Source organism: Myotis daubentonii, chromosome 6, assembly GCF_963259705.1.
Source record: "Myotis daubentonii chromosome 6, mMyoDau2.1, whole genome shotgun sequence".
Lineage (NCBI taxonomy): Eukaryota > Metazoa > Chordata > Mammalia > Chiroptera > Vespertilionidae > Myotis > Myotis daubentonii.
The window spans coordinates 8634297-8647828 of NC_081845.1; the positions used below are offsets into that span (position 1 = coordinate 8634297).

At 45.5% G+C, this 13532-nt stretch overlaps 1 protein-coding gene across 3 annotated transcripts in view; it reads left to right on the forward strand.

Annotated features, from left to right (window-relative positions):
* SYNE1 (spectrin repeat containing nuclear envelope protein 1) overlaps positions 1–13532 on the forward strand; it is a 392090-nt gene that overhangs the window by 366639 nt on the left and 11919 nt on the right. For 2 of the 3 annotated variants that reach the window (XM_059700015.1, XM_059700014.1), the window contains 7 exons: positions 321–654; positions 2313–2381; positions 4318–4460; positions 6547–6673; positions 7885–8096; positions 10947–11147; positions 12466–12594. In XM_059700015.1, the coding sequence (XP_059555998.1) occupies positions 321–654; positions 2313–2381; positions 4318–4460; positions 6547–6673; positions 7885–8096; positions 10947–11147; positions 12466–12594 (1215 nt within the window). The remainder of the gene's footprint in view (positions 1–320; positions 655–2312; positions 2382–4317; positions 4461–6546; positions 6674–7884; positions 8097–10946; positions 11148–12465; positions 12595–13532) is intronic. The other variant, XM_059700013.1, reaches the window with a different exon arrangement.

Below are 13532 nucleotides of genomic sequence, written 5' to 3' on the forward strand. Positions count from 1 at the left end.
GAATCAAACCCAGGATCTCTTGGTCCATGGGATGACACTCAATCCACTGAGCCACACCAGCTGGGCAGTAGCTTTTAATATTATTTCCATTTTAGTGCTGCTTACACTGAGGCATTGTTAGATTAATTTATAAGACATTTTTAAAAGTGAGCACAAGATTCTTGCTTATTTGGTGATAGGAAGTTTAAAAGTATCCCCACTGAGGTAGGAATGTGACCCCGACAAGCGTGAACTCTGAGCTTTGGCGAGAGGCAGGACAAGACGTGAGGAGGGATCCCCTGGTCGCTGCGGTAACGGAGTTGGCTTAACTGCCTTTCTAGCTCCCAGACGATGAGCACGACCTCTCTGACCGGGAGCTGGAGCTGGAGGACTCGGCAGCTCTCTCAGACCTCCGCTGGCATGACACCTCCGCGGACAGCGTGCTGTCCCCCCAGCCTTCCTCCAACCCCTCCCTCTCCCTCGCCCAGCCCCTCCGGAGCGAGCGGTCAGGACGAGACACCCCTGCCAGTGTGGACTCCATCCCCCTGGAGTGGGACCATGACTATGACCTCAGTCGTGACCTGGAGTCTGCCGTGTCCAGAACTCTGCCCTCTGAGGATGAAGAGGGTCAGGAAGACAAAGATTTCTACCTCAGGGGAGCTGTTGGCTTATCAGGTAGGAAGAAGCGCTTCCTATATACCAGCTTAAAAGGAAATAAAAGGGGGTGGATATTGTACTGGAAACATGTAACTCAGCAGACCCATCTTCTTCCTTCTCCCATGGAGGGAAAGTGTACATAAGGGAACATTGGATATCCGTGTGACCATCAAATACAAAAGTTGGCATGGCCATTGATTTATCCCACATATACTTAGGGTCTTACAATGTGACAAGTGCTTTGCTAAGCCCTGGGAACACCCAGTTCCTTTTCTTACACTCAAGTGTGGGACACAGACAATAAGTAGGACATGTTTGGCACCAGGATCTAACGTGCATGGGCAGGTACAGAAGCACAACCAGGGGACACCTAACCCGGAGCTTTGAGGAATGGCTTTAGGGAAGGGACCTTGAGCTGAGCCCGGAAGGATGAGGAGGAGTTGGTCAGGTGGATGCAGCAATGTTCAGAGGAGGAAAGCAGAGGGCACCCAGCCCAGCTTTCTGAGTAGCCGCAGTACTGCTGGGCACTGAGGTTTGTTCACAGCGACAAGGCTGTAGATTGGGAAGCATAGAGTGGACAAAGAGGAGGTGAAAAGGCCAACCAGGACCTGGTCATGACGCAGCCTATTCACATGGAAAGGCGTTTGGCTTTTATCCAGAAGGTAATAGGGAGCCACAGCAGGGGCCTAAGGAGGGAAGCAATGTGATCAGATGCATATTTTCAAAGAACCTGTCTTGAAAGTACTAGATGGAGGGAAGTGCATTGGGAGGAAGAGAATCCAAATGGAAACGTTTTCTAATCCAGGACAGAGACGGGATGGTGGCCTGAACTAAAAGAGCAGCACTGGGAAATAGAGAGAAGGAAGAGATGTGACAAATCATAAGCAGTCTCCTCCATAACTGATGGCTGACAGAATTGGGATTGAGGCGATTTTCTGGCTTGAGTACCTTAGTGAAAGGTGTGATTTCTCTCATTTCTGTTTTGTCTTTATGGTATCGTCTAATAGTTAGGCATTTGGCATGGAAAGCAGCGCTGTTCAGTATGTAGCCACTGGAGCGCTGACGGTTGAACACTGAAATGTGACTGCTGTTGAGCTTTGCTGTGCCAGCCACACTTCCATGAATACATGAAGTTCAAAGGCTTACACAAAGAAAGAATATTAAACATGAACATGTTTATTCCATGCTATAATTTAGATGTATTGATTTAGTAAAATAAAGTATTAACGTTATTTTCATCTATTTCTTACTACTTTTTGAACCTGGCTGTTAGAAATTATACGTGCAGCTCACGTTATGTCCATTGGCCTCTTTCAGCACTGTTCTGGAATTGGAGTCTCTGGGTTGAAATTTCTTTAGTAGCTTTTGAGATTTTGATAAGTAACTTAATTCCTCTGGGCATCAATTTTCTCATCCATAAAATGGGAATGACTCTCCCATTCACTGTAGGGTTGCTGTGAGGGTACATGACTGCCGGACACAGTGCTTGTCTCATAAAACACTGTTAACCAGCGAGTGGGAGCCCTCACTAGGATTCACTTCAAGAAAACATGCCCAGGAGCTATCTGTCTACAAGAACTAACTTCTTTTTTTCCCCAGGAAAGTTGTTTTCCTGCCACAAGGGAATCAATGTTTCCAGAACTTACCTATCAACTTAGACTGTGCTCTTTTCGCAGATGTCACGATCCCCGAAAGCCCTGAGGCCTATGTAAAACTCACAGAAAGTACCATCAGAAATACCTCTGGTAGGCACGCCCAGCCAAGGCAGCCTCCCGCCCTCACCTGTCACAGGCCCCTCTCAGCACCGCCTGTCCCTCTCTCGGCTCTGTGGCACAAGCATGTTAAGGCAGAACCTTCTCTTCTGACTGCTGTACCATGAGAACAAAAACAAACAAAACAAACATGAAGTTAAGCAACACCAAGAGTAAGATCTGATAGCCAAGTGCAGTAACTTCTCGCCTGCTCAGTGGTGATTAGCCTCATGAGGTGCACACATGCAATGCCCATCAGGAACAGAGAACAGGGGACGGAAGCCCTGGTCTTCAGCATGTGTGCCCCGGCGCCCTGTGGGGTTGTAGCAGCCCTGACTTTGTGGCTTTGATGGGTCGCCCACCTCCCTCTGACTGGAGGGTCAGGGCTCAGGCTCTGGCTGAACCACCAGCCTGCATGGGTGACCTTGGGCCGCTGCTCATCCTCCCGATCTCAGGGGTCACACATTAGACAAGGACTGAGACAGATGTTCAGCTCTGTGTCAATGTTATTTAGTAAGTCTGACCACATATAAATACTTTGAAATGAAAACTGTATTCCACAGTGCCTTAAGACGTAGATTTTTCTTTCAGGACAGAAGGATTCCTGAAACAAGAAAAATGAAAGCAAGCAACATGAAACCAGTTTTGCTTAACAATGCACTAGACCAGTGGTCGGTAAACTCATTAGTCAACAGAGCCAAATATCAACAGTACAACGATTGACATTTCTTTTGAGAGCCAAATTTTTTAAACTTAAACTATATAGGTAGGTACATTGTTATTAACTTAATTAGGGTACTCCTAAGGCTTAGGAAGAGCCATACTCAAGGGGCCAAAGAGCCGCATGTGGCTAGCGAGCCGCAGTTTGCCGACCACAGCACTAGACAAACTGGATGTAGTTCAGGGTCAGTAATTTGGAGGAGGGTGGAACGTAGGGTTGGAACACAGTGATGTGGTAATGAATAGCTGGGTTATTAGTTCACACTTAAATTTTTTAAAACAAAAGGACAGGAAGCAAAGTACCATTGCTGAGATGATGACAGCCTGGTTCCCAGCAAGACCTCTTCCAGGTGTAGTTAGAAGATCTTTAAACAAAAAGTCATAAGGCTTACTGATATCTGTTCTGCTTTCACCCTGTGCTGGCTTCACTCTGATAATCCAGGTTCTTGTTCCAGTTAAAGACTGCAATACTCCCATGCAAGCACACCGCCGTGTGCACACACACATGCATGCCCACACGCACTCAAATAATTTTGCTAAGAGGTATTGCATCTCTGCAAGGAGACTGAGCCGGCAGTTCTAGGCTGTGAGGAAGAGCAAGCTGAGAGGGAAATGCTAAAGTCTTAGCTTTCTCCTGCTTTTGACTCAAGTTTTAAACAAAAGCAAGTCATTGCTCCTTTGCCGTTTCCATACGTATCTATCTTGAGCGAGTCTTTTCTTGGCTAACTTGAAGTCCTGCCTTAAGCGAATGACGCGGCCACCTGGCACGTGAGGGGCACTGTCTTCTGCTGAGATACAGAAAGGAAAATGAGAGGCCGTGTCATCTTCTGCTTCAGAAGTGACTGCAGAGGGAGCATGACAAGTAGCTGCCTTGCAGTTATTGGGGAGCAGACGAGGTTTGTAGAAAGGCCTCCCACAGGTCACAGTGTGCAGATTTTCAGGGGATCCACTGTGAAAGGGGCAGGCGCAGGGGCGGATAGAACCCACTGCAGAGCCCTTTGCAGTACCCAGGCAGCTCGGACTCTTAGTGAAGCATGTTCATCAGCCTGGTCCTTTAAACCCCTAGCTCACCAGCACGTCAGTACTAAACTTGCTTTATAATTGCCCTCACCCATGCTGTGTCTATACAGCTTTAACTGCAATAATTTCTTAAACTTCTTGAAGGTCACGCTTGCAAAGCTTGTAAAAACTCTTATGGTTGACCCTGCAGGGGATCCCAGTGCCTTAGAGTCACAGATCCGACAACTGGGCAAAGCCTTGGATGACAGCCGCCTTCGGATGCAGGAAACAGAAGATATCATCCGCAGCAAAACTCCCACAGGACCAGAGCTGGACGCCAGCTACCGCGGCTACGTGAGTATCCTGACCTCCGGGATGCGGACAGGCACCTGGAAGTCACAGTTGTGTGACAGAGAACAATTTGTCTGGGGCACGAAGGCTTTATGAGCTCTCCAAACACCACGCTGCCCTTGAACTCAAGCGTGGGTGTGCAAAACAAAGCCCTGTTAGCAGCAGGTTACCTGTTGCGTCTAGCTGGACCATGGCAGGCCCACTAGCCTACTGCAACGGCCAGCCTGTTCCTTTACACGGAGAACTTCGTGAGATCCGTTTAATTGAAAGTAACAAAATGCTTTGGCTCCCGAAAGTGATTAGGCATTTTTCCAAATTCAGCTAATCGTGTTTGGACCATGGTGATCCTTGGAGCAACAGATTTTAGCTAATAGATGACTAACAAGGAATTTTTTAAGTTCTTTTCTTGGGCTTATTGATTCACTGGATGGCCTTGGGAATGTATTTGTCTTCTGTTTTTAGTATGTTCATTCTGGAGAAAACAATTCTAACGAGGAATTTGTGGAAAAGATAGCAAGAGAGTGTATATTACTGCTCCTTTTTTTTTTTTTTAAAGCTCTTAGGAAAGTATATAATGACTTTATTTGCTCTGTTCAAGTTACCAAATTATTTTTCCCAGAGAAATACCTGTTTTTCTACACATATTCAAGCAAGAGAGTCTGAAAGGAAATCTCATCCATGCTTCATACCTTCTTTTCCCACCCCAGAGACTGCCGAGTAAAAGGAAAGAAATATTTTTTGTTGTTGTTAGTCCTCACCCGGGGATATTTTTTCCATTGATTTTTAGACAGAGTGGAAGGGAGGGGGAGAAACAGAGAGAAACAACTGATGTGAGAAAGACACCATGATTGGTTGCTTCCCGACCAAGGCCAGGGATCGAGCCTGCAACTGAGGTATATGCCTTTGACCTGAATCAAACCCTTCAATCTGATGCTCTATCCACTGAGCAAAACTGGCTAGGGCAGGAAAGAAATGGTATTTTCCAAAGTCACACAGACTGCTTTTTGAAATCAGAGAAGAGAACCATTCTAGTTGTACATGCTGATGTTCACATCCCCACAATTACAGAAGAGTGGCCAATCATGAGTTCACTTCCTGTCCAATCTGGCCTATTACACCGACTTCTCTTAGAGTGAAACCTCTTTTTGCAAAATATAATATAGTTTCCTGAGGTCAGTGCTGACATCACTGAGATTATAGTCAACCTCAATCAAAAGCAATCAAAGTCACTTAATAGCAATGTGATTCGTTACAGGCTTTAAAAGGTGACTTTATGGTCAGTAGAACAGGCGTGCCTTGAAATGACGTGTTCCTTTAATCTTCGAATGCCATGCTACTAAGCATGGAGTTGGGAGCTTCTCCTTTGATATTAGACTTTATTCCCTTAATACCTATAAAGCAATGGTTCCAGTTTCTCATGAAGCAGCTGGTTTTAACATTGCTTTATGCTTTTAAGTATTTTAATTACTTAATGCAAAAAAATGTTCCTTTGAGATTTGTGGTAATATTGTTGTTTCCACTTTTCAGTTTAAGAAAGAGGGAGCAACTTGCCAGAAATTATGTAATGTAATACCAGCTAAGGGCTCCGAGTTTAAACCCAAGATGGGTTTAATCTGTCTTTGTTATTTTTTTTTAATTTATTGATTTTAAAGAGAGAGCAGGGAGGGAAGAAGAAAGGAAAGGAGAAACGTGTCTGTCATTCCACTTCTATAAGCATTCACTGGCTGCTTCCTGTATGTGCCCTTACAGAGAGTCAAACCCACAACCTTGGCGTATCGAGACAACACTCCAATCAGCTGAGCTACCCAAGCAGGGCCTAGTCTGTCTTGATTTATAAACTTAATTTCAAAAATGTTTTGAGGACTTCCCATGCAAAAGCACATATGCAAAGTATATCTTTGAGCCTTGCTTTATGTGTGTATGGAGGTGTCACATGTTTAAGAAGCATGCTTTTGAACTTGGCCTTGTTTAGCAGAGTGGCACAGCCGCTATGCTTTCTGAGGAACCTCAAAGACATTGCCCCAGAAGCCCTTGCACTCATGGGAATGTGAGAGCCTGGTGACGGGGCCTGTTTTCTGGGTCCAAACAGATGAAACTGCTGGCGGAGTGCAGCGGCAGCATCGACTCGGTGAGGAGACTGGAGCACCAGCTGAAGGAGGAAGAGGAGAACTTCCCCGGCTTCGTGAATCTGAACAGCACTGAAGCCCAGACGGCCGGTGAGTGAGTGCCGCTCAGGGCAAGGCAGGGGCGTGGAAGGCTCGGAAGCACGTTGTTGCACGCGAGTGTCGCTTACCTCCGTCTACACATTTCCGTCCCGAGAGCTTGTCTCCGTGTCCCAATGATCTCCTATGGCAGAGAGGGAGGTGAAATGCATCCGTGTCCCCTCCACTTCAGTGCACTGTCCCTACTGTTACTAGTCAGGCACTTTATTTTATTTTATTTTATATATTAAATATTTTTGTGATGCCACAACCAGCATGGCTAGGGTTCTGGATCTGAAGAAGGGGCCGATACACAAATGAAAACACTAGACAAGAAATATGAATTTAGAAATCGTGGGGGAACCAGGTGGAAACTTCCCTGTAGTGGAGAAGCTCTCTGAAGCCCTGGACCTGTTAGTTTTTATTCAATTTTAGATACACATCTTCCCCTCAGTTAGGCACGGCAATCCAGTAGCAGACAGACTATCTCAAAGGTTAGTAAATATTAGTAAAGATCTACTTTGAGACTATTAGGTCATGAAATTGCTTCGAGCCACCATGATCTCGACAGAACAATTGGTGCATAGCTTTAGCCCTTGCAAAAGCTCAAGGTTCATCAGCCTTCTGAGTTCCCTGTTGCACTTTCATGATAGTATTTGACAATGGATAGCTTCCCGCAATTTTTTTTTTATTGATTTCAGAGAGAAAGGGAGAGGGAGAGAGAGAAAGAGAAACATCAATGATGAGAGAGAATCATTGATGGTCTGCCTCCTGCAGGCCCCCTACTAGGAATCGAGCCCACAACCCGGGCATGTGCCCTAACTGGGAATCAAAATGTGATCTCCTGGCCCATAGGTCAATGCTAAACCACTGAGCCAGCTGACCGGGCTAGTCAGGCATTTTACATGTATACTTTCAGAGCTCTCTTGCAGAGGGATGTCAAGAATTGAATTGGGTCACACTGGTGCTCATTACTTCATAAAGCTCTTTGCAGTGTTAAACCCCATGTAGCTCTTTTTATTTGTTTTTTTACTCTGTCACCATTAAAAATGGAGATTGGAAGAACAGCCGTGATGCTATTCTTTACAGCTGATGGAAACAGACATGCCGGGGGATTCCTTTCTCTCTGTTGCTATTAAAGTCAGCCCAGTGCACGCTCTCAGCCTTCCCCAAATCCAGCACGTGGAGGAGAATGCCTGCCATTGTGTGCACTTCCTGTCTCACAGGTGTGATTGACCGGTGGGAGCTCATCCAGGCACAGGCCCTGAGCAAGGAGCTGCGGATGAAACAGAACCTCCAGAAGTGGCAGCAGTTCGGCTCCGACCTGAACAACATCTGGACCTGGCTGGGGGCGACGGAGGAGGAGCTGGAGCGGCTCCGGCGCCTGGAGCTCAGCACCGACATCCAGTCCATTGAGCTGCAAATCAAAAAGCTCAAGGTGAGCTGCCCTTGGCCTTTCCAGAGCAGCCAGACAGGTGCAACCCGTGGGAGGCCTGAGCAGGTGCAGCCACGAGCCCAGCTGTGTTGCTGTGATGCAGCAGCAGGGAAATTGTCAGCAGAAGGTCACAGGGACCTTCTGTGCTCTCCCCCTCCTGCTCACCCCCCTTCCCTAAGCAGAGCTTATAGAGAAGGTTTGGAAGGACAGGAAGATGGACCACATTGTGGAAATAGCCCCCATATAAATAATCATGTATGATTAATGAATTGGTGTTTTTAAATGATTAAAATTTTGAACCACCCAGGTACCCTACGACCTATTTCACCTCTTTAAGGGAAATCGAAATATGAGATATTCCCAGGGTCCCACAAGTCTCTTCCTAAAGCTGGAGAGAAATCTTCTCCAAGACTTTATGTGTGTGAGTGTATGGAGACCTAATGAAATCATTTGACGTTCTGGGGTGAGCAGGACTTCTGGCATTTCCTGTCTGGGTGCAGGACCCAAGATCACTTCCTTTCACTCCACCTCCAGATCCTCGAAATCCTCCTCAGCCCGGCTACTGAAATGCATTGGTTTTGCAGACTCTGTAAGCACGCTGTGGCGTGAGGGCTCAGTTCCGTTCTGATAGCTCTTTGGGTCCTGTCTTTCGGCTTGGAGAGCACCAAGGTGTGCTCTTCCTCGGGAGGGGGGGCCCAGGCTCCCTGGGCTGGAGGATTAGGCGCACTGCTTTTGTGCGCCTCTGGTTGCAGCACACGCTGTGGATCTGGAAGTGATGTGTTTGTGGCTTGCTCTGGTGGTGGTTGTGTTTTATTTTCAAACAGAGAAATGAGTCTTCCCCACAGATGTTCAAACGTCTTCTTTGAGAGGAGCCTTGCCCAGCCCATCAATTTAAGGAGGACAGGTCAGATGAGAGATGCGGTTGCATCACCTGGATTATACCGTGCATTTTTTTTCTTTTATTTTTAAAACATATTTTTATTGATTTCAGAGAGGAATGGAGAGGGAGAGAGAGATAGAAATATCAATGATGAGAGAGAATCATTGATCAGCTGCCTCCTGCACTCCACACACTGGGGATCAAGCCCACAACCCGGGCATGTGTCCTGACTGGGAATTGAACCATGACCTCCTGGTTCATAGGTCGATGGTCAACCACTGAGCCACACCAGCCGGGCATAAAAAGCATTTTTTTTTCTAGAGTACTTAAATTCCTTGAGTTTCTCTCCAGGAAAACGTAGGGTGGCATTGCATTAAAACCAAATTCCTTATAAAGGTGATGGATCAAATGCTGGTCCAAGTCTGATCTAAGCGAGATGAGGGTGGAGGAGTGAGACCCTGACAGTCAGCCTGCACCCCTCCCCCAGAATCCTATCTGTTTTCTGAGGATAAACCTGTGGCATCACCAACTATCTTTCCACAATATCCCTCCGTCTTATACTGTCCCTGTGGTTGACTATATATTCAGTTTGTTAAGAATCTTGCCGAAACCGGTTTGGCTCAGTGGATAGAGCGTCGGCCTGCGGACTGAAAGGTTCCAGGTTCGATTCCGGTCAAGGGCATGTACCTGGGTTGCGAGCATATCCCCAGTAGGAGATGTGCAGGAGGCAGCTGATCAATGTTTCTCTCTCATCGATGTTTCTAACTCTCTATCTCTCTCCCTTCCTCTCTGTAAAAAAATCAATAAAATATGTTTTTTAAAAAAAGTCTATTGAAAATTGAAAAATTAAGACAAGTTGGAAACACCACAGAAAAGTGAGAAACTCTAAGAAAATGTAGCCTGGGTGAGTGGGATTTGCAGGATCACTCACTCTAACTTGATCTCGGCATGTTTAAACAACCTCGCTATTCCATTAATACATAATCATGCTCTTAAGTTCTTGGAATTTCGTTCTAGGTTTTTAGGAAATGCACAAAGTAAAAATCAGTTGCATCCAGGCACAGGTGTGTGTGTGTGTGTGTGTGTGTGTGTGTGTGTGTGTGTGTGTGTGAGTGTGATCAAACTAAATTGGTTAGCTGATGAAATACCCAACTCACGCTCCTTGCCATCACCAGAAGGTGGCCTGTGATGTAGCCAGTGTCCTCAGCCTGGGAGCCGCTATCTGTGCCGATGGAGTTGGAACAGCTGGAGCCCAGGGCCCGGGAATCTGCTTTCTCACCCAGTTTCCCATTCTGTTCACATGCACAGAACTCTGAGTACCATTGGTCTATTGAGATGGGATTGTTACACTAGGACAAAAAGTGCATTTCCTGCTGCTCAGAACGGTTGGAGCCCGGTTTTGTTTCATTTTGTTGTTGAAATCCCATGCCGGGGGGTAAAGTTACTCATATTCCTTATTTTATTGCATAGGGTCATGGTTGCTTCCTGCGAGATGCCTCTTAATTTTATTTATGTCTCCTCCCCCCCCGCCCCCCACACACACATGCGCGCGCACAGACTGTTTTTTAATTCTCATTCCTCAGACCCACAGCAACCATTCTGAAATATTTAATGAGTATTCTTTGTTCCTGTATATTCATTCAAAAAAAAAGTAGATTTGTGTGTGAGCGTGTGTATTACACACATGCTGTTGTGTTGTAACATATCATTCTGTTTCTGACTCTTTCACTCTGCCCCATATTTTACTGAGATCTATTCATGTTGTCAAGTGTACATCCAGTCCAGCTCTTGTAACTGCAGCACGGTTCTCAGTGATGTGAACTCACTGTAACTTATCTGGACATCCTGTCAAGGCCCAGTTGTATTCATGGATCTTTTTATTTGAGTGAGGCCTTTCCAAAGGCCTTAGACTATTTTTTAAATATTTTTTATCGTTATTTTCCTTGTTTGGTTGTTCTCGTTCCTCTTTGTAGGAGCTGCAGAAAGCCGTGGATCACCGCAAAGCCATCATCCTCTCCATCAACCTGTGCAGCTCCGAGTTCACGCAGTCGGGCAGCGAGGAGAGCCAGGCCCTGCAGGACCGCCTGTCCCAGATGAACGCGCGCTGGGACCGGGTGTGCTCCCTGCTGGAGGAGTGGCGGGGCCTGCTCCAGGGCGCGCTGATGCAGTGTCAGGTCCGCGGGGCTTTGGGCAGGCTGTGCTCCCACTCACACGTGTGCTGAGTCTGGGACTTGGTTTACCAAAGTCACCAGAGGGATGCGGTTGCTCCCCAGAGTCAATATCTGAGTGCGATCGCGTTGTGCCCAAACTTTTAATTTGAGTATAGAATGTGTACACGTGAACAGCAGTTCAGAGCAGCCAGACCCCATCTTCTGTCCAGCTAACAAGAGACTCTTCCCACAAGTTCATCTCAGCCCCACCACCCCTTGTTCTACTCATTCATGGCATTCACTCATTCAATAGACATTTACTGAGCACATCATAAGACAGTTTCTGAACATCAAAGTGAGCATTACAAATACTTACTCATTCATACCACACTGGCCTCGTCTCACCGTTTGACAGGCATTGCACTAAGCAGTCACGATACACCACAGCCTCTCTTGTTGGGGAAAACAGACAATAAAAATGCAATTCAATGGTTAACCAAGATGCTTCCAGATGTTGACCAGAGGACTTGAGAAAAGCCTCTTTGGGAGGGAATTCAGGGAAGTTCTAAGCATCTTTGAGCTGACATTGGGAGGGTGGATCCATGAAGGAGATAGAACAAATGGAAAGGGCTTAGTGTCTCCAAGGACAGGAAAGAGGCCAGTGTGACCAGAATGCAGCCAGAGAGGCAGGAGTGACGAGAACCATCAGGCAGGTGATCAGGAATGAGATCACGCAGGGCCTGGCAGGTCCTGGCCAGGAGCTTGGGTTGTATTCTGGACACGAAGGGAAGCCCTTTCAGGGTGTGAAGCCTGCTCCTTGACAGCAGGTACCCAAGCTGTGGTTTCACCCTGCAGCCCCTCCTAGTATAGTGTGTTTCACCCTGGCGATGTTCATGACTATACGTGAAATAAATGAATGAACAAATGGATGGGTGAAGGACACAGGGATTGGATGTAGGCCTTAAGAAGATGGGAAGATTTGAATTCAGGGAGAAGAGAGGGGAGCAGAGCTGCTTCCTTCCAAACTACATAATAGCCCTCGAAATTTCTAAAGTATTTTTTATTTTGAACCAATTTTCCTTATGTGTGAATCTTCCCTCCAGTAATAAATTAGATGCTTTTGGGGAGAATGTGAGCTCCGAGAATTACAACAACACAAGCACCTTGCTCAGAAAGGAGTTGTGTCTAAGATTGTAAAGCCAACGTGTCTTTGCCAATGGTAGCAGTTGTAAAGAATAGAAATGTAAAAAAAAATAAAAATAAAAAGAATAGAAATGTAAGCTGTGTGTGAAAGAAAACTATATTATTCAAGATGATTTCCTGCTCTATGCTTTTCCCCTAGGATTTCCATGAGATGAGTCATGGCTTGCTTCTCATGCTGGAGAACATCGACAGGAGGAAAAATGAAATTGTTCCTATCGATTCTCACCTCGATGCAGAAATACTGCAGGACCAGCACAAGCAGCTTACGGTAAGATGTGTGAACGCCGCAGCCTCTGGTTGTTTTAGCAGTGATCCCTTCCATTTGCAGGAAGATAAATGGTTATATTTGTTACCTTTTCAGTTATAGTCTCTAAGTTAATTTTTGTGAAGCAAACACGTGCATAGAATAGCACATCGACTAGCTTTAGAATCTGGTTCTAAAGCCATGGCTCAATTGTAGAAATCTTAGCTGTTCTAATCTTAAGTAACTTGTTTTTATTAAAGCAGGTCTTTGGTGAATTACACTTATTTTTCACTTAAACTCTATTGTTACATCCATGTCCCAAAAGTATATGAGGTGGTGTATAATAAAAGGACATTCATTACAACTATTAAAATAGCATTAGGGCTTTGTAAGAGGAATTACTAGAAAGTGCATCAAATTCTGCATTAACCTTAACATCAAGTTTCCTGAAAGTTAAGAGAAAAAGGGAAACATGATGACTTCACTTACTTTCATTATCTGACAAAAAGGAAGCATACCAGTTCTCAGGGAGTGAGAAACTTTTTTCAGCACTAACTTCTGAAGGAAACTTGCAAAATTTCTGGGTAGATTCTCATACAAAGAACTGTACAGCGTACTTAAGTGACTTCACAGATGATACAGAAGCAGATTTGCATCCCATTAGGAGAAAATGAGTTGAATTCTGTAGCTTTCTGCATTTTTTAGATGTTATTTCTTACCATTTAACACTCACTAGCCTAACCAGCAGAATTGGTCGCTTCTAATTCAGTACCATAAAGGTCTTAGAAATATAAGAGGAAATAGTGATGCGACTGCATTTCCACTAGGCTTCAAACCTCAGGCTTTAAGTTGTAAATGATAAATCACCACATATCTTTTTTTAAATCTTGAACAGATAGCTGAGTGTATCTAGACATACTGGAGGTCTCATACATTTATGGTAATGTTTTACTGTTCTGTTT